This window comes from Meriones unguiculatus, chromosome 1 (genome assembly GCF_030254825.1).
Source record: "Meriones unguiculatus strain TT.TT164.6M chromosome 1, Bangor_MerUng_6.1, whole genome shotgun sequence".
In the NCBI taxonomy this organism is placed as follows: domain Eukaryota; kingdom Metazoa; phylum Chordata; class Mammalia; order Rodentia; family Muridae; genus Meriones; species Meriones unguiculatus.
The window spans coordinates 88,675,750-88,698,110 of record NC_083349.1 but is presented as its reverse complement, the minus strand read 5'-3'; the positions used below and the strand labels follow the sequence as shown (position 1 = coordinate 88,698,110).

The 22,361-nt window shown below is 35.8% G+C and overlaps 1 protein-coding gene across 42 annotated transcripts in view; it reads right to left on the bottom strand.

The window, feature by feature from the left end:
• Window positions 1–22,361, bottom strand: part of Nrxn1 (neurexin 1) — a 1,167,492-nt gene that overhangs the window by 626,168 nt on the left and 518,963 nt on the right. For all 42 annotated transcript variants that reach the window (XM_060393136.1, XM_060393140.1, XM_060393190.1 and 39 more), the window contains 3 exons: window positions 12,707–12,829; window positions 2,625–3,006; window positions 1,381–1,571 (listed from right to left, as the gene is read on the bottom strand). In XM_060393136.1, coding sequence (XP_060249119.1) covers window positions 1,381–1,571; window positions 2,625–3,006; window positions 12,707–12,829 — 696 coding nt within the window. The remainder of the gene's footprint in view (window positions 1–1,380; window positions 1,572–2,624; window positions 3,007–12,706; window positions 12,830–22,361) is intronic.

Here is a 22,361-nt window from a genome sequence, read left to right as displayed (position 1 = left end):
AAGAAAAAGGAGCAGTAGAGCTTCTTAAAATGCATTCCTCTCAATATCCTGTTAGGTTTTAGCTAAGCTATTAGATTTGTGGCAAACAAAAGCTCTTTGAAGTTAACAAAGAGCTCCCTATGAAAAAAAGGGAGACAACCATTACTAGATATTTTACAAGTGACAAATAAGCATCCAGCATTGTAAATATGACCCACAATCACAGAAAGCGAAACATTCACTTCTCTCAGCTTCTTTAGAAGCTGCATTTTTCTCTAGAAAGAATAATGTTGGATTTTTCTTCTCCAGTTCTGTAACTCTCTAATGTATTTACTTCTTGAATCAAAGGGGGGGGGGATCCTATCAATATAAATGAGCAGCTTTTTAAAGAAATGTATGCCGGCAATCATATCTGAGGGGCTCTGCCATGTGTCAGGACAAAGTAGGAGGGAAGGCATGGGGGGGTGTGGAAAGCTGGGTTTACTGTTCTCTCCTCTAGAAGCTACTCCATCCCTGGTGAGACATTCTTGCTTCAGCTCTCCTATACTCAGACCAACAGACCAACACAATCTTCTCCAAGGCTTTCTGCTCTGTGCATTCTCAGTAAATCACAGACTCATAGCACCTAATGTTATTTTCTCCTATTATACATGTCTTCTAACCATTTGAAAAATTAAATCTCAATAACAAACAAAATGCCAGCTAAGGCTTTATCAATAGCTCATTAAAGCAACATTATTATGTGTGAATGTATGAGAGAGGGAGATAGAAACAGGTACATAGATAAAAGATAGATAATACATAGAAGATAGATAGATAGATAGATAGATAGATAGATAGATAGATAGATAGATAGATAACAGAAACATGTATAGGTTCCTGTAATTTTTATGTTAAGGAGGTGGTGAAGAAAGTAAAACTCACTACTGATCACCGAGAAGAAGCCGACCTAACAGCTGTTGGTGGAAGGGTCTTGAATCATCTACAGAATCTGATTGGGGGGGGGCGCAAAAGTAAAAACATCTAGAAGTTCAATATATATCCGGTTCCATTAATTCCAAATTGTAGAAAAGCATTGGTACTGAAAAAAATCTTACCGGTACCTACTATTTTTTTTTTTAACAATATTGAGATCATGAGCACATTTTTCTCATTCTTTAAATTTTAATCATGCATTCATTCTTAGGTGTTACATTTTTGAACTGTTATTAAAAATACATATGTTCGTGCCACATTAAAGGAAGAACAGAGACTTGTGTGTTGTATTATTAAAAATGTGCAAAAACCAAAATTTTGGTCAGCCTTTGCAGAAAGCATGTGCGTGTGCCCTAAGTAAAGGGTTCTTTTCACTGTGTACAGACATTGGAGGGCTGCTGATACTGTGAATGAGTCAGTACTTACTCTTGAGGTCTAAGTTTCTGGCTCCCGCAGTGATTTGCGTTGTGATTTTTGTGTCGATTTTTACAGTGTGGAGATTGCTGGTGTCCCTTGAAATCATTACATTGTGCCACTGATTGTCATTGAGTGGTTTATTTGAGCTCCCTTTGATGAGGTTAGCACCATTTCCCAAGTCAAACACGTAATGTAAGTACCTAGAAAGAAAATGAAATAGAGAAGCGTCAATGCTTTCTGTATGAGCAATGATGGTAAACAAGACATTTCAAATGGGCACCTCCAGGTGGATCATTATTCTAGAGTCTCAAGACAGAGTTGTCTGCATGTGAAACTAAAAGGAGTAAGTATCTCCTTTCATTATGAGTTCCCCATTCCTACTGTGTTTTCATCTGGTTAATCACACTGGTATGGCAATTCTTCTCATGGGAGGTATGTTCTCTTGTGTCAACACCAAGCTCTAATGTACACTTCCTACTCTATTTGTCTTTCTGTTCCAGCAAGATTCCTGAAAATGTGTGTATAATCATCCTAGGAAACTAGTTATCATCTTTTTCTGTTGAAATTGTATATTCTCCTGGACATGTGGTGTGTGTGTGTGTGTGTGTGTGTGTGTGTGTGTGTGTGTGTGTGTGTTTCAAGGTTGGGAAGAATCTAAGATGTACACAAGCATGGCAACAGAAACACATGTGTATTACCTGGTTATTACATAGTATGTAGTCTATAGTAAATGTATATAGTCTAGAGTAAATGGACAATAATATTCACTGAGTGGATGAATAGATGTCCAAATTAATGAAAATGTGTCCACTTACCATCACACTATCAAAAAGTTTCATTTTCACATCATTCTTTCTGGATTATTCATCACAGAATTGAGCTTGACTTAATTAGAATTTCATTAAATAGCTAATCTGATAAACTGAATTAGCTAGTTATTTTAGAACAGAGTTGCCTACTGGAACTTGTGTAGAATTACACTGTCAAAATTCAGGAAATACACATTTGGAGTATGAGGGTCATAGGAGACCTACCATGAACTAGAACTTACCTGTACTCACAAGTACAACTGTATACACAAGCGACTACAATGTTTCATACTTACTGAAGATGCCTAGTGCTTGTTATCAACAAATGAGTCATTTGAATTCCTTGTCCTGCCTAGCACTGTATCAATTCAACAATTTCTCTTTCAGATAGACAACTTGTACACAATGTTTGTTTCTCTTCTTATTGAACTGACATGTACGTACCCTTTAACTAATTCAACCACAATAAAGTCATTTCCATCCCCACTGTTATATAGAATTAGTCCATCTAGGGATGTTGTCTTGAACTGGAAAAATAGATGCATAGAGGTGTAGGCTTGCAATGTAGCTAAGGCAACATAGCTCGATTTGGTCTTGAAGGTAACAGGATCTGCGATGATGTTCCTGAAGCCAAACCTGGCATTGAGCTCACAGTAGTCTATATCACCATTTTTGCACAAGTCAATGTATGCCATTCCATTAAAAGTCAGGCTTTGCAGATGTCCAATGAAGTTGGAGGGGACAGAAGAAAGATAGCGTCGTTCTGTGATGATGCCTGTCTCTATGTTATGAAACTCCAGTCGTGTATGGTCACCTGCCATTTGTCCTAAAAGAAAAGAAAATACATTGCTATACTATGCATCTGAAAGACACTTCCAACTGAGGATTTTCACGTATTTGGAAGTAGAAAAGCATACTTCAAAATTAAAAGCTTACAATCTTGATAGGTGTAGCAAGTAGCAAGAATATCTAAATGATGTTCAAAGGTAAGGCAGACAAGTATAATGATATATTTTAGCCAGGTTTTAATATCCATGCAAATTTAAGATGCAATCAAAATTCTCATCATGCCTGGGTATGATGCCCTTCTCTCAACAAGAATGAAGAATTAAGGCAAGAGAATTATGAGTTAGAGACCAGCTTGACATACATACTGAGTTCTGGGCCAACCTACATAAAATTTCTTAACACAACAACAACAACAATAAAATCCTCATTAACATGTTACCACTTTCATAAAAAGTAAAAGAAAGGAGGGAACAAAAAGGAAAAAATTCCAAGAAAGGAGGCAAAGAAGGCGTGGTGACCGATCTGAACGTCTGTGTCTACGTTAGCAATCCACACATCCTAGCTTTGTGATTAGCAATATTTTTCTTTACTTTTTTCCAGGAATATCATATTATTACATAGTGTTCTATATCCTGTATAAACAGAAAAGAACCACTGAATGTTTGTGTAATAATGAACCATTAAAATGTGTCTGTAAGTAAAAATATACTTTGCACTCTCCTTTTATTGTGTAAATATCTAGGTTATCTCTAGTTTCCCAACTACGTTAGAGATTAAATCAGGGCCTATACTATATTCCTCACATTTTCATTACAATTAAGCACAATGTGTTAGTGCAAAGTACACTCAGTTCTGAGGAGAATGCAAGTGTTATAAACCTACACAACCACGAAATACCATCTCAAATATCCTAGTGTGGTTGTAGTTTTATTTGGTGACTAGTCCATATAGGCCTACCTCTCCCTGTCTCACCAGATTTCTCTGTCATTCCCATCAATAGTCAAGCTAATACCGTATTTACCTTTAAAGTACTGATTCTATTTTCCTGTAACTTTGAAATTTAATAAAAAGATAAGAATTTGGTTTCTAAGTTGTAAAATACTACATCCATGAAAATTAATCCTTGCTTTTGGCTCATTCCCAGCCTTATTCCTCACTAAACCGTGTTTGCCACACTTTCTGCTGCATCTCAAGAAGTTCACTTAAACTGCAACCAATTCTTCCAAACAACTTCTTCGTTAGTTTCCCTATCAAAATTGGAATAATGGGAAAACCTATTAAGCTGATCCTATGCTATCATCCATGATATTAATGAAAACATTAATTGGGACCAACTCAGAATCAAGACTTGAGAAAATGCACTGAACCATTTTTCTAAGCATAATGAATATTAAAACTACCTATGTGGACTCACATCAACATTTTGACAAGATTCAATTTGGTTAATAAAAACAGCAAACATGCTGGCTAGTATCATTAAACACTACTGTAAATAAAATATAACAGGCATATTTGGTTAAATAAGAAAAGTGTTTGTATTATCAATTGCCTTTAATAGCCACAGATTCCCTGAATTGTGTTTAAATATGCTTATTTTTTACTCTCTGAGATTCTTCATTCCCCTACCTCTTCAGCTATCTTTGTTATGTTTTTGTCTTGTTTTGTTTAGTCATTGGTTTGATTTGATTTTTTTTCTCTACATATCGAGAAGTAAACCCATAGTTTACTGAAGAAGACTATCTTCCCATCCACATACTAGGAAGCCTCTGGTTAAGTTACTGAAGTAAAATGCTATTACCCTCTTACCAATTCAGTTTTTTCATATAAGATCATTTTGCTTTTGCTCTTCAGTTTTTGTTCAATGACCTCAATACTGCTCTGTGGGAGCTCTGCCTCTTTGGTAACAACAAAATCAATCTTTAATAATTTGCAAGCTTAAAGCTCTAGGGCCATCAGCAGTACTGAATTAATAAGCTTTGTAGGATAGGGAATATGAAAAGACTATGAAAATCACTGAGGCTTCAATACTGATGATGACTTTTATTATTTTTGCAGTATTAAAAAATCTGAGTCTTAAGTTAGTTTATCCCAATTCTAAAGCATCTGTGTTTCTTGCTAAAAGTTTTATTGACAAAAAACAAACAAAAAATATACAGAGCAAAACACATTTCTAATATGTGAAATTAATATTTTATACTGTTAAGAACTTGAAAGCTATGAAGAAGGGAAGAACATTTAATTCAGAAAGATAGAGAAGTTCAGTGAAAACAATAATGTTTCCTTTCTGACAATGAAGTCTTTGGAAATCATAAATTATAAGAATGTAGTGACAGTGTTGAAGCAACCATGTTACAAGAAAATATATTGTTCTAATTCAGAAATCCCCAAGTTGCATAGGCAGCACTGAGAAACACATTTGGTGTAAGGGGGCTAAATGGCATCTGGAGCAATCATCCACTAAAAACACCCTGGCTGATGTTGGCTTTTTGTTTTTGTTTTTGAAGTGTGGTTTTCTTACATTCCTTCTCTTTCTTTCTTTCTTTCTTTCTTTCTTTCTTTCTTTCTTTCTTTCTTTTTCTTTCTTTCTTCCTTCCTTTCTTTCTTTTTTCTTCCTTCCTTCCTTCCTTCCTTCCTTTCTTTCTTTCTTTCTTCTTTTCATCCTTCCTTCCTTCTTTCCTTTCTCCTTCCTTCCTTCCTTCCTTTCCTTCCTTCCTTTCTATCTTTCTTTCTCTCTTTCTTTCTTTCTCTCTCTCTTTTCTTTCTTTCTTTCTTTCTTTCTTTCTTTCTTTCTTTCTTTCTTTCGATTTATTTAGTGTTTTATTGTGTATACAATGCTCTCCCTGAATGTACACCTGAATGCCAGAAGAGGGCACTAGATCTCACTATAGATGGGTGTGAACCATCATGTGGTTGCTGGGAATTGAAATCAGGACCCCAGGAAGAGCAAGCAGTGCTCTTAACCTCTGTGCCATCTCTCCAGGATCCTGATGTTGGCTTTTAAAAGTATTTCCCCTCAGACTTTATTTGAGATCATCTTCATCAGTAACACAACCACCTCTACTGTTGTATATGAACCTTTGTTGATTAAAAGAAAACAAAAAGAACTTTGAAAAACTATTTTCTAAAGATTTTATAGAAAACTTTTCATGCTTATAATATCTAAATGGTTAATTTCCATAGATTGAATCAGTGGATTTAGAAATTGTAAATCAGAGTGGGGGTCTTCAGCTTTCACGATGAAACATAAGTCTCAAGATGTTTCTTGGATGGTTTGCCCATGTTGAAATCTCAGTATCTGTGCTGAATTTTCAATTTTACCTTGCTCTAAGTTGTGTTACATTTCTGGCATAGGAAAACAACAACAAAAATAAAAGCTCACTAAGCCTTATGTGCTCTTGTTAGTTATTGCATGGTCAGCACATATTTCAACTGCTATGTAAGGAAGTGAAGAAAATGCTGATGGATAGAAAGGGAATGAACATACATGTCCCTGTTCTCAGAAAATTTACAGTCTCTTGGGGGAATGAAATACTAAAAGAGGTGAGCATATCATTAAATGAATAAAAACAAAACTCTGAGACATGCTATGAATTTTATGATTGCGATGTCATATTGGTAATCACAAACTGGGATAATATTTAAGCTGAAGAATTGAACTGCAAAAAAGAAAAAAAGATCATATTAAATCTGATAGAGGATGAATCAAGGACTGCACTCCATGCAAAGGAGACAGATAAACAAAATTTTTTGGCGCTGAATGAGTTAAAACCATGAGCAAATGAAGACACTGGCTCATATAAGATTAAAAGGGTGCTGATTATCAGGTAAATGGGGTTTTAAATAGGCAGAGAACATGGCATGTGTGTGTGTGTGTGCATGTGCTTGCATGTGTGTCTTTAATGGCTCCAATAGACTAGACGGGGATTTGGAAAGTATAACGGTAGCAGAATTTGAACAATTTTGTAGATACAGTTTGCAAGATTTACTAATGATATGTGAATGATTCCATGAAGGAACATAATGAGTCTTGGCTCACAAGTTTGAGTAAATGGTGAATCACGTTGAATGAGGCCACACACTAACTTACATATATAGCACACAATCACAGAATATTTATAAGAAATAATGAAAGGAAACATTCATTACTTCTCCTAATTAAAGCTACACCATAGTTTGTTCATTCCCTTCCTATCTATGACCTAGAAACCCTTTAATTTTGTGTCTCTCTACATGAAACCCTAGCCTCCTTATTTCACATGGGGTGCAGATAATCCCAAGAACAACCTGAGTGTATACTTTCTGTTCAACAAATAATAGAATTACTATGACATTACTTGGTTGTAAAACTACATAGCCGTGTATGAAGGGTCTATATTATTTCATTCTTTAAAATTCTTCCTGTTCATAATGTACTATTTAATAGAAATACCTAATGCTTTCCTGATTCGTGGTGGCTTTAAGTGGCCACCAAGTTCTTTACAAACATACCATTTTATACCTAATTGCCAGTCCTAAGTTCTTAATGCTGCATTAGAAAATCTTTTTATACTATGTAAATCATTATTATTATGAATTCTTATTATGGTCAAGTATTGGGTTCCTAAGATCTTCAATAACAACAACAAAAAGAAATGGAGGCAAGAAGTAGAAAGAATCCAAGTTATTTATTGATTACAGCAATAAAGCAAATCTTAAATTATTTTAGATACATTATCAGAACAAACAAATAAATAAAATAGTGACCCGAATTCTCAGCTTATAGGAAAATACATGGGCAAATGAAATAAGGAAAATCAGGAGAAAATTCTGTAGGCATAGAGATAGCGATGAGAACTCATGTTTACTTAGACATGTGGGTGCATATTTGTGTACACATGCAATAAATATGTATACATGTTGCTATATTTATCCATATATGTGGGTACATATTCAATGGTTGATAGATGTTTCCAGTTTGTACCTGCTGAGCAGATCATAATGCAAAGACATCTGGTAACAATTGAGTACATGTTACCACACAACTCCTACATAGAAGGCTCAAAGGACATTGCAGAAAGGTAAGAAAAATAAAGGAAGTTGCACCCATGAGATGACAACAAGATGGCTGCCTGAACAAGACTTAAACAGTTCTATCAGTTGACCTGCTAGTGAGGATGAGAGAGCTCTCAGCGGGTCCCACCACGAGGTAAAGAGATACATGCAATTAACAACTGCTGAGAGAGAATTAGTCTTCCCTGGTCTTAATCCCCTAACTGGTTATCCAAAGCTAGATGGTTAACTCTAAAAGTGTACATACAAGCTAAATGGACTCAGTAAATTGTATTTATGTGTTTACATATGCTATCCAAGCATGTATATCTCATTCATATGTATGTATTACATATGGATATATCACAATATACATACATATATAATCACAATAATATTTAAAAAAAAACATAAATTTTAAGATGATTGGGAGCCATAGGAGCGGTTGGAAGGAAGAAAAATGAAGTTACTTATATTTAAATTTAAAGTAAAATAAGATTTAAAAGTTATTGCTCATTAAATATAAATTGATAATTCTGTTGGCAGATAATAGATAAAAAGTAGTGCCTAAATAGCATGCTTTTCAAAAAAAAAGTCAATTTGATAATAATCTGCAATAAATTGAGCATAAAAGCATTTAGGACAAGTAATTAGAAATTACTACAAAGTATAAAAAAAACCTTGCGAATGCACATCAGTCAGAAAGGAAGAAGAAAATAGAAAAGGTAGAGACATGAAGAGGAGTGCTGCATGCAGTACAGTGCTAAGTGTGGACTGCAAACACTTGGGGAATGCTGGATGCTGAAAGTCAGTACTTTGTAACTACTTTAGTTGATTGCAATAGGTAGAGTATTTATCAACTGATAATTTATGGGAAAACATTTATTAAACTACAAAGATTTGATGTGCATTTCCATAGATGATTTATTAATTTCCAGAAAGAAAATAATAATAATAATTATATTGTGAAAAAACTGAATAACTTAATCACCCACCCAAATTCCTGCCTCCAGATAGGATTACACACAGAGATTTCGGTGTCAAGAATGTGGACAATGAAATAAAAGAGAGACTATGAGCAGTGAATTATGATGACACATTCAACAAACACAAAACAAATGCCCCAATCAATGCATGGCATGAAGAAAAATCTGTAAATTAACAATACCAATGTTCTAAAAGACAAGGAGAGTTTATGGAAATACGTAGGTTGAAGACGACTCAGGAGACATGACAGCTTTACAGAGCTCCCAGTCCTAGATTGAGTAAGCTGACAGAATTATGATGGTCAGGCAAAATGCACAGTATCCCTGCAAAGGTATAGGAGCTGACAACTTTCACTTTGCTGTGTAAGGAGTACATCCTATTCTTTAGAAAATATGTGTTGAAGAATTCAGAGATTAAAAGGTCACTTCCAATATCATTTTTCCTCAGCTGTTTAAAGGGAAAACTGAAAGTGAGAGAAGAGTGGGAAGTGAAAATGTCAAAGCAAATGAAGAAACACGGCTTACCATAGTAGCAATACACAGGTGATCATGACATTATTTTTATTCTTGGAACTTTTCCTAAACTTAAAATAGTCTTGAAATAAAATTTATGTGGAACACTTTTTTTCACACTGGCTTGCTGCCGTGCCTGAACCCACTGTAGTTCTGGGGTGAGTACTTGCCATTTTGTATATTGCAACATTTGCTCAAATCAGACTAAGCACAGTGTGCTCTGGTTGGTACAGACCGTAAGAAATAACCTCCCCACTCACACAATATGCCAGTCTGTTTTTCCTTTTCTTTTGTTGTTGTTTGGTTTTTTGTTTTTTTGTTTGTTTGTTTGTTTTTGTTTTTGTTTTGTTTTTGTTTTCTTGAGACAGGATCTTTCTCCATATTCTGGCTGTTTTAGAACTCACTGTGTAGATCACTCAGGCCTGGAACTCATGGAGACCTTCATGCCTTCTTCCTTCAGAGGTATGGGCCACCACACTTGGCCTCAAATTGTTTGTTTTTGCTTTTTTGAGACAGGGTCTCTCTGTATAGCAATGGCTGTCCTGGAACTCACTCCGTAGACTGGGCTGTCCTCAAACTCACAGAGATCTGCCTGACTCTGCCTCCCAAGATGGGAGGCACCACCACTACCTGATTAAAATATTTAATGTATCTCTGAAATCGAGTCTCCTGAGTTCCAACCTTAATGTTTTTTATGTCAACCATTCCTCACGTCATAAACTGCCCTGTATCATCAGCTAACACCTCCATTGTATAGATACATGTATGTATGTGTGTGTGTGTGTGTATTATCTTATAATGTGATGCTGTATCTGGGAAAGTATTCATTATGGAGCTATAAATTTATTTTCTGGAATATAGTAGAACAAAACTAAGCTTACAAAGAAAAGAAAATGAAAAAAAATCTTGGATACTCTTCTCGTGTCTTATAACAATAGCATTTCAATAAGACATAACCTACTTCTATTTGAGCCTCATCTTTGTCATCTTTAAAATGAGAATTCCTGTGTCCTATCTGCCTTATTGAACAGTGCCTCTGTGAAAGACACTTAGACTAAGTTATGTCTGCCATGATTTATGCATTTATTGTCCTTGACTTCCAAGACTCAAAGCCATGAATATAAATCCTCTGTATAACATTCAATTGCTTTAGCAACTAATGTTTATCTTTAAAAACAGTTTTTTCCCATCCAAGTACTGATCTTAAGTAAAGCTGACCTCAGCAGACATTCTTCTGCCCAAGTATGATTCTGTCTTCCCTTCTTAGTCTTAAGTTGCTGCTTCAGAGTTTTCTTGTGAATGGTGATTGTGTTGCACTTGTGTAAAAGGTTCATTTCTCACATAATAGATCCTGATTATGGTTTCCCCTCTCTCCACCCCTGCCAGCTCCTCTGCACCTCTACTCTAATCCAGATCCAACTCCATTTTGATCCCTCATTAGAAAAGGACAGACATTTTAAGGGGAGCACAAGCTCCTCTCCACTTTGCCTCCTGAGTGAGGCTATTTGGGGCTCTTCCTGCAAGTCCATACATAGCAATAATTAATTAATAAAAGCATAAAAATAAAAATCTAGGTAGCCACAAAGAGCCAATGAGACATATGACAAAGACAGCTCTATGAACTAGTGGTTCACTTTCCTTAACCTAAAGGATGAGTTCTTCAAAACTTGTAACCCCATACAGACCATGTCGACATTTGCTCAGCCAGGGAAGCCCTTTGGAATTTAATAGGAAAGGGGCATGTCTTGAGTGCACACAGACTGTGCTGTGCTGTTCTTTGTGCTAATATAATTACTGGATTACTTTCTCTACCAAAGATAAAGGAGTAGATACTGGGTGGTTAGTCCTCAAAGATGAGGGTGTGGAGCCTCCCCTCCCACTGACTTCTCTAACTGACAAGGGCAGAGCTTTCTACAGCTCACCTCCATGAGGTATGGGCTATAAGTCTGGAATTGACCTTTACATCCCAAATGCTAGAGTTCAGTCAACAAACTAAATGGCAAAAAAAAATGATGTATGATAGCCTAAAACAAGAGAGTAAATAGAAGTACAGAAATATGTCAGTACATTTATGAACATATTTTAAGGTGAAAGCAGAATTTTCATCAACAAAATATATAAGAAACAAAGGGAATGAAGATAAATTGACATCTAAAATGACTTCAATATTTTATGAAGAACTGAGATGTTTACCACAAATTAAAATATAGTATAATTTCTTGAATTATTAATGGAGAAGGAAAATGACATGGCAAAAATATGTTCAAGTTGGAGAAATAATTAATAGGCTACTTATCAAATGCAACTGTTGGTTGGACTAAGTATAACCTTCAAGTTAGGTGTTGTTTTGGGTTTGAAAAGCCATGAGCAGAGAATGAGTCTGAAACTTCAAAATGAAAGTGTAAGTCTCTCTCTCTCTCTCTCTCTCTCTCTCTCTCTATCTATCTAAATAGTTTAAATAATCTAATGCTACTTGGGCGACAATGTCTCCTCCCCCCTCCTCAGCAAGAGCCACACCCTATCTAACAAAATCCATAGTGCCAACATGAAAAACTTCTCTTCAAGTCACTGGTGAGTGTAATAGATTGTATTTACAAGTACATATGCATGTATGTAAATCTAACAATAATAATTACAGAAGAGGTTTTGATATTGAAATGGAAGGTGGCATACTGGCTACTTTTATATCAACGCGACCCAAGTTCGGGTCAATTTGGAACTTCAATTGAGAAAATGCCCCTATCAGATTGACCCATGGATAATCCTGCATTCTAGATTGATTACTGATGTGGGGGGGGATCACGGACAGGTGATTCTTCATTCTATAAGAAACCAGGGTGAGTAAACCATGTCAAAAAACAGTCAAACTGGGAGAGGGGGAGAAGTAACTGTTCCCTAGCTTCTTCTTCAGTTTCTGTCTTTAGGTTCCTGCTATAAATTTTTGCCCTAACTTTTTTCAATGATGATAAATGATATGAAAGTGTAATAGTAAAAAAATCTTTCTTCCCCAAGTTGCTGTTGGTTTATCACAGCAATAGAAACCATACCTAAGATAGCGGGGGATGGGAGGGGCTGGAAGTGAAAAGGTAGAAATGATATAAATATACTACTCATGTAAGAAACTCTCAAAAATTTAAATAAAAAAGAATAAACAATAATCTAAAAAAGAATAATAATCAGAAAAGAGATAACAGAGACAGAAGAGTTTACCTGTCATGGCTTGTTGATCATCCACTGTTAGCTTTAAACTTTTTCCTCGACGAACCACACGCACTGTGTGCCATTCATTATCATTGAGGTTATAGCCAGCAAAAAGGGTCTCAGGACCTTTGCCTGTAGAATATGCCAAACAGTCATTATGGACAATCAGAATCAGACAACAAAATGAACCTTACAGAAAATGAGAGGGAAGAGGAAAAGAAAGCAGGGAAGCAAGAACAAGAATGGAGAGAGAGAAAGAGAGAGAAGGAGAGGGGGGAGAGAGGGAGAGAAAGAAAGAGACTGGACCAATTTTCAAGCCCAATAAAGTCATAACAAGCAAGGAAAATGACAAGTTAACAAACACTTAGGTATGACAATTTAAGAAGTTTTAACCTTTTGCATTGATTTAAGAAAAGAGAATTAGCCTGCTGTCATAAATAGGCACAGTCAATACAGCATTAGAAACTTTCCCAAGTTTGCATATATACCTTGTAAAAGAGTTTTCTGATATTTGAAACACTACTTTTCTTAATAGCACAGGGATTAGCAGACATCTAATCCCTGAGACTTCTATTTGCCAGTAGAACACATTTTCAGATGAGTATATGCAGAGCCAATAGCACCCTGGTGAGAACCTCTTGGTGATGCCAGTATGATGGCTGCTCTTTAGATCTTAAATTGTGTATCTCCAAGATTTACCAGCTCCTGGGTTTGTCAGCCTTTAAGATATATGGCCAGTTCTGTCTAAAAACAAAGTCCAAGGAAAACATGATACTAACTCATAGTTGCAAAACTATACGTATGTTAGAGATGCCTCTGAATACATCAGAATAATAGTAACTTAGAAGAAGTAGACCAAAATGGAGAACAGACAGACAAAAAAAAAAAAAGTCCATAAGGCAAAATGTGATGCTAACCACCAGGGATCAACAACTAAAGGACAAAAGAAAAGAGGCAAATAGTATCGTTAATTGATAAAAAAAACTTCCAAAGGATGTATGTAAAGAATTTAAATGGCTTTAGAACAGCCATTATTTGGCAAACATGTTTAATGAAAATTATGGATACAAGCAAGTGGGAGCATATCTGTGTTTAACTTGAAAACAAAAAATGGTGACATAATTGGAATTTTAATAAAAGTATTAATTATGATTTTTTAAATATTTTTAAAATCTATATATAAAACAGATTTGCAACTTATCAGTTAGTTGTCAGGAGGTTTCTTTAGACATGGGTTTTAGACATGACTCTTCATATAAATCACTTTATTTATAAAAGTATCCAAATGATGATTCATTTAGAAGAATATGGTGTCAAAAAGGAATTGATTGACAGATTTTCCTCTTCTTAAACCACCATAACTTGCAGCTACATGAATACACTGAAGGGCCTGGCACCATTTGCTTTCCTGACCTTCTACTGGTAGAGGGTCAGAAATGTCTTTTACAGTTCCCTTCACCAAGTCCTAAAACTAAACCATTTTATGGAGGGGATCAAAAGAGAACGAAAAAGAAACTAAAAATATGTCCAAAGAGAGAAAGAAGAGAAAGAGCTGTTAGGGAACCAAGGGAAGAAAGTCTCAGTATCCCACCTAAGTGAGGTCACTGTTAGCTGTGACAACACTAGACTAGCCACACAGCTCCAGCTTCTTTTTTTATGCTGCTACTGCTTATTCAGCTGAGCATTGTCTTCCTTGGTTACTACTGTCTTTGGAGCCTTAAGATGAACTAAAAATATAAGCTATTTTTTTCAAGGAATTTGCCTCAATTCTTTACACAGTGCCAACCATCATTAAGATTTAGAAATCTTCTCTTGTTTTTCTATAAATGGGTGCGAATAAAAACTATTCTGAAGAGAAAAGTTATCAGGAAGTGATCACTAACAGCCTAAAGGAAGCCTGTGAGTTCAGCATCTGCACAAATGCAGTGAGACCAAATGTTGAAAGCAAATCCCAGGATCAAAGGAGCTCTTTATAGTTTCAATAGTGAAAAAACGAATGTTTAATAATGTCAGAGCAGCTTTGTGTCCTACTGGCAACCTGGGTCATCCTTAGTTTTGATCTTTGAGAAGAGGATATATCATTTTTAAAGCTATTTTTATAGGGGGAATTTTTTTCTTAGAAACATATGCTTCTGAACCGCTCTCCTCCTGTTCTTTTAATTTTAAATGTGTTTTGTCAAGAAAGAGAAGCATAAGGATGAGCTCATCCTCATCCCCGACTCTGAGCTTGATCTTGCAGTAAAATCATAATGCTTAATCTATGAAACCACCATTTCCATAACAACAGACACAAAATCCAATTAAAAATAAACCTTTGGTTCACAAAAATCTCAGTGGGCCAACTTCAGACTTCTTTTTTGCATTATTAAAAATGTGAACAGATTGATTTTAGAAGATAAGGCTTTTAAAAATGCACTTGATAGTCTCATTTCCCAATGAGGGTGCTCACTTAACATGAAATGTAATGAAAAGTGCACTGTGCTGGGAGTCAAGAATTCTGTTTGCAGGCCCTCGATATGCTTCCACAAAGACGAGACCAGTGAGTGCATGCTGTGTTCCAGATGCTTTATTTCATCTCTATGTTATCATCAACTTATTGGAGTGGAATTGAATTCTTATAGAGATAGAACTGCTGGCTCCAAGGTCACACAGCTTTAAAGAGTAGTGGAGCTGAGTGCTTTTTTTTGTCTGGTCTACTCCAAACCAGAGAATATCCACTCGCGTTAGAGAGCTGACAATAAGACCCTCTGCTAACAACCCGTCTTGCATCTCCCCGTTTCTAACTGCAGGATGTAGGGATAGTGTTCCTCGTGATAATTTTGAGTTTCTCCTGCAGAATGACTACACTGTGAGTACCACCTGTGTGTAGGCCCATGTGAATAAGAATCTTTGAACAGTGCACTGACCACATAGGGAGGCTTAAAATGGAGCCACTAATGGCACACGTAGAGGGACCATCAATGAAGGAAAAATCTCTCCTACGATGAGCAGTTTGCTAAAACTTAACTGCCAGTCTCCTCAATCCCGTTCATTGAGCAGGGTCTCGCTAGCTGATTTCTCCATTCCTCTAGAATCTGGACAGTTTTCTGGACAGTTTAAAATGCATGAAATTGTTAAATGTGTCTCAATAGATAGCATTATGAGTATCAAATTGTTCATCTCTTGACAAAGTTTTAATGGTAAAATTATAGTCACTCAAGCTGTTGAACACCTGAATTCCAATGAGAATTAGTTTGTCCTTTAAGGATATCAAAATATGCCTCAATTATGCTAACATCTTTCATTCTTTAATAACATGTATAGGGGGGCAAATATTTGCGAGCCAAATCTCTTATGTTGAATCTCAAATATCCAATGTGATGGTATATAAGAACATGCGGTATTTGAGAAGTAATTAGGTTTTGAGGAAGTCATGATATTTGAGGTCTTCCTTCTTCATTTAAAAGGTCCTTTCTACAGAAAATGTTAGCTGGGCATTCTGAGAGAGGTACAGAGTCCAAAATGAAAAGAATTTCCTCACAAAAAGAGGTAGAGAATGAGAGTTTGTTGGGCCATGTAAGATGTTGGGAGAAGACAGCTGAATGCAATCCAGGAAGAGGTTCTGACCAGAGATCAAAATCATCTAGGACTTCCAACAAGATTAAAAAAAAAAAAAAGTTACCCATGTGATAGTGTATTGCTGCAATAGCTTGAGTGGGATGAACAAAACCTTTTATGAAAGGACAACACATTATTTCTTTGGTGTAGAGAATAGATTTATATGCAATTTTGTCATTTATTTTTACTGTGACCTAGTAATTACTAAGCAAAAGATGTCATTTTTAAAACAAAAATATAAGGAATCAGATCTAGTAGAATGAAGTGAATAAGTTTCAAAGGCAATAGGAAATGAAATTCAGACAGATTTGAGGTCTTTCATCTCCATTAAAAGGTCCTTTCTACAGAAACTGTTGCCTGGGCATTCTGAGTGAGGTAAATGAAGCCCACTGCCCTCAGCTAAGAATTTTCAAGATTGAATTAGAATTTAGCTTTGCAGCCTGTTATTTCGAAGACTTTTAGAAGCAGAATTATGAGAGAGGGTACAGAAGCTCACAGAACTGCCTGCATATAGAGGTTGACAACCAAAAGGAACAAATGCCATCCCCATGGGCATAGCTATTTAAATACAGAACCGAGGGCTAGCCATCTTTCTGGCCTAGTGATATTTTAAAAGTTTTGCCTATTATAAAAAGATTTTCTCTCAGAATACTACATCTGACTATGATTTTGTCATCAGCTGCTGTTTGTGCTACTTCAAAATGAAAACTAAGCAAAAAACATGCTCAGTTTTATTAGAGTGTTGGTTCTCTTTTATCAGAATTTAATCTAATTTAATTTAATCTATGGAACAATTCAGTTTGTCATACATTGTATAAAATACCCAGCCATTAAGGGAATGTGTGTGTGTGTGAGAGAGAGAGAGACAGACAGACAGACAGAGAGTGTGTGAGAATTTACATTTTCACTGTCAAATCAGTGTGATCTTAGAATTCTAAACACTAAATCTCAGAAGAAAGATGGTGTATTATGATTTATACTTTTCACAGGGGACAGGGTCAGGAAACTAGAGTTTGTCCCCAGTCTGCTATGTAATAACTATGTTAACTTGACCTTTCTTCCCTAGTCTATTGTCTGCAGTTGATGAAAACTTATGAGGAAACTTCCCTGGGGCCACTTGTAACATTATTTCATTCTTGGAAAGAACAGGCAGCTCTACAATACTCGCCTTTCTAAAACCTAGGTGAAGTCTTCACTATCCTAATGACATCTTCAAGTGTGGGAGTGGCTCCTTACTATTATTAACTCAAATATACTTATTTTGTCCTGAGCAAAAGGAAGGAGGCCAACGAGAATGCCAAAAAGATTTGTGTGTGTGTGTGTGTGTGCTAAAATTATTAGACTTTAATGAATCTAGAACAATTTTGATAAGTGACAATTTGTGTTTTTTTGTGATTGTTTGTTTGTTTTTGCAACACAAGGTTTCTCTGTGTATCCTTCACTGTTCTGTACTCACTTTGTAGACCAGACTGGCCTCAAACTCACAGAGATCTAAGTGCCACAGCCTCCCAGAGTGATGGGATTAAAGGCATGCACCACCACTCCCAGCTGTTTATTGTTTTTATATTCAAATGCTAACTGTAAAGACTGCACTTAATCAACCTAATGGTCTCACAAAATAAAGAATCAATAAGTGTTCATCTAGGACCAAGAAGTACTGTATTCATATCACAGAGCTGAGCACAGGTTATTCAGTCCATTAAATCATAGAAAAATATTCATGTGATGAAGTCACCGAAGTATTTAAGGAATTTTTTTTTTTAGTTACAGTAGAGATAGCATACTCTCTCTCCGGTTCCAAGAATCGGGTCGAAAAAGAAGCAGTGCTGAAGACTGACCTGGCTGCTCTCTTGTGTTATTAACAAGGAGAGCTGGGGCATGCGAAACTTCAAGAGCTGAACTGCGAGAGTGGCTTTTATCGTTGTTTTCAAACTAGTCATTATTTTCCTATATAGAATTCAGCAAAGTGGACATAAAAATACACAAAATCGAGATGTATAATGAATAAATTAATAGAAATAATTGCACAAAAAAAAAAAAGAGTTGCCTGGCTCCTATTTTGCACCTTCTGGCATCACCTAAAATTCCTAAATATCTTTGGGCCATGTTTATCAGTTGCTCAAATAGAGATCTTATTTTTCCTTTCTTGTCAGCTGCCCCATCGAAGACTAGGCAAGTCATTTGCAAACAATCCTCTACTTTTAAATTACCCTTGGCTTATAAAAATTATTTTGTTTTTAAAAAACTTTACAATTTCTTTTGAAGAGCATTGTTCATTTTTGTAGACAAGGTTATAGGTGTTGAGACCTATCACGTGTTGCCTGTAGTGTTAGGCCCGTGTCTTGTACTGTCTTTGCTCTCTGTTTACAAATTCCAAATGGTGACGGCCTGACAGGTCCTTCTAGTCTCAAGTGACAAAAAACATATTGCCTTATTTTATTGTCTACATCCTATGGAGACAAGGCTCAAAATCTGTGCTATTTCAGCAATATGATTTCTTTTTTAAGTTTCCTTTAAAAACTTGTTTATTTGCTTTTTTCTTCAATCTCTCACTTGCAACTTATTTTAGTGAGTTATATTTTACAGTTATGAATGTAAATTAATAATGAAATAACCAAATGGTTTTAGTGACAGAAAAACAGATTTCAAATAGTGTACAGCTAGTTAGCACAATCTTAAATTTTCAAGACAGCTTCATGAAGGTGTGCTGATTTACCTGAGTACCAAACATGGTGTGAAAACAGGACTCAGATCCCTGACCTTTGTGGTATTTACTTAACAAACATCATCTAACTGGCCAAAATCAGGAAAAAGTTTTTAATCTCACATCATTACCTACTTTATCTTACTCAGAAATATGCAGCAACTCTCTTCTACATACATTTAAAGTAGATGTTACTACTCTAGGCACAAGACTCAGTGAAAGCCTCAGGCAGCCTCAGAGCTATATACTTTTTATAGGCAATACTGAAGGAGATGTGTTTTTGCATATACTGTCTCAACAAATATTTAAATGCAGAGACTTGCACCTTTCAAGGTATATCAGCATGCATAGTAGATAGAATAAGCTTAAATTTGGAATTCGAAATTTCACATTCACTGTTTTTACTGATTTGGTTCTAAAGTATTCAACCCAGATAAGAAAATAAATGTAAACTACGTTTGCAGATGAGGCTCGAATTGATCAACAAGCATGCACTCCTGTCCATGATGCTAACTTCATATATTTTAAAGGTGAAAAATATGTGGGCAGATGTTCTGTGAACTGCATAAAAGTGCTTTGTGAGCATGGGAGTGGGCTCACTGAGAAGCAGTGGAGGGCAATGAAAGTCAGCATAGACCTCCAGATGAAATTCACAACTGCCTCTGGAACTGAAAGGTAGATATAGCTGAATCAGACCTGTGAATCAGAAGACAAAATTATGCCCCACCTTTCCACACCTTATATGCAGCTCTCTGTCCCTCATGACATAGTTCAAATCTGTACCAACAGGCTCACAGTTTCTTAAACACAAACTAAAACTTTCTCCCTCTTTTTTTAAACAATGTATCTATTTTTATTTTGTGTGCTTTGTTGCTGTGCTTGCAGGTATGTCTGCGTGAGGGTGTTGGGTTCCCTGGAACTGGGGTCATTGGAAATGGCAGCTGTGATGTGTGAACTGGGGACTGTATCTGGGTCCTGTGCCATCTCCCCAGAAACAGCAGCAATTTCTCTTTTGTAGCTCTAACTACACATCTCACTGTTCAATCTGCTTCAACAAGAAAGTTTCTTGACGATTCTGCAAATCCATCATCTAAAACTTGCATAGGTGATAGGCAGGTAGAACTCAACATAATTTGTCTTCTAGATGGTGATTCACCTGGAATCTCCATTTTATTAATAGTAGGTTACAATTTACCACAGCTATCTGGCTAAATATTGCCTTCAATGTGAAAGTGGATATTAACATTTCTATATTTCTGAAATCAACTCGGAAAAGCAATGTTTTCCCATACACACAAATTAGTTCTACAATCATACATGACTTCTGCATACTTTAAAACCATTAAGTTGCCTATAACACCCTATAACTGAATTAATTACACAGAGAGAAGATTTGGTGCCATGACATCACAGAATTACAAAAATTAAGAAATGGTTCTTTTGTCTCTCTCTTGTGTAATTATTCTTAGTTATTCTGGATTGCATTACACACTTTCCTATTTATTTTTATTTAGAAAATGTATTTTATATCAACAATTATGTCAGTTTTGACAAAATCCTGACTGAGGGTCCTTCTGAAGGTTCTTGCATCCTACTAGGTAAGGGATGGACTGTTTGTTGCTGACGAGAGTAACTATATAAATCCAACTGGAAAGCCGTAGGGTCATTATTGCAATTGTTCAATCTTGCTTTTCTAAAAAGCAGCAGTCTCTTGACTATATGCTAGCAAATGTCTATGGCTGTTTTTTTTCAATGAAACTTTATTAAAATAAATTGCTACCTTTTGGGCTATGTTTTTAGCCTGCAAGTTCACACTAATAATTAGGCACCTTATATTTCTTAACTTATTTTTTGTTTTGAATAATACAGAAATTACAAAAGAAACATAAGCAAGTGTTTTAGAGTCAGATATTCTTGGGTTTTAGAGGCACTGCTGACTTTAATTCAAAAGTGACCTTAAGTATAGTAATTAGCTTAACTGTACTGCTCTGTTTTAGCATTCTTTTCATATAAAGAAAAATCACAAGCTAAAAACAAACTTAACTAAACTGCTTTAAAAAACACAAAATCTAGAATGCTTCATTTATCTTACTTTGCCTTAAATTTAGAAGGCTTCATGTTCAAGTTTGATGCTTGTGTATTTATGTGTATATATGTTTAAAAATAGGTTTCTATCTATATCAATTTTTCCAGGTGTTAATGGGGTTATTTGGCAATTCACTTAGCTCTTGGTGGGAGGCAGGACCCTGTGGGAGGCTGGAAGCCAGCCTTGTCACTGTGACAAGAGAGGAAGTGAAAGAAAGGGCCCTGCTATCAGAGAAACCTGCAGCCTGAAACCTGAGTCATGGTTCTTGGCAGCAGAACTTCCTATCGAATGACATGAGGATGTGTTTTTTTGTTGTTGTTGTTTTTTTGTGTGTGTGTGTGTGTTATGATTTTGACACCCACAGCCTGCCATTTAACTTCAGTATTAGTTTCTGGTTTTGAAAATAATTATTTAAAAAAACAATACTAATTTCACCTTAACTTATAAAAGAAATCATAGTACATTAATTCTTTATTAAGTGACTCTATTTTACTTTCATCAGAGTTTATTGAGCTAGGAGAATGAGGTTTTATTATTTTTACTTCTCCTATGAGTCAGCAGGAAAATTTAATTGCAAATTGAAATTAGACATGTAAATCATACTCCTCCACTCTTCCTTTGCTGCTTTCTATATTACCATGTGCATAACAGGCTACATAATTTGCAGGCTTAGTACAAACTGAAAACATGCAGCTCCTGTTTCAAATGAAGAATCCTAAGCTAGGGACAGGACACCACTCACCTTAGCACAGCGTCCTCACACTCCAGGGTCTTTGAGTAGGGTCTTTACACAAGTTAAGGAAGTCCTAATTAACAGTATAAATTTGGTACTTAATTGATTTTGAAGCATCCTTTGGTAAGCTGTATTTTCAGGAATGTACACACAAGGAAAAGTTGAAATTGTTGGACACCTGGAGTCTTTCAAAATCATTTCAGCACATTGTGTGCATATGATGGAGTAAAGTGTAGGAAATCTGAGAACTGACCCTGTTGTGTCCTCCTGGTAAGGTTTAATGCCAGTAACAGATTGGGCATGGTGACACATCCGTCACCCTAGAAACCACAAGATGTATGATCAGCTGAATCACATAACTCCAACCCTTGATCTATTTCTCCTTCAATTCAGACAAGGCTTGACAATGATTCAGAATGACTTATATGGAGCTACTTGCCTTGAGAATTAATGCAAAGGGTGTTTCAATAAAATTTTTAAAATATTCATTCCTATTAAAAAGTATTTTGAGTAAATAACATAAAATCAAGTATTAGCCTTGGCA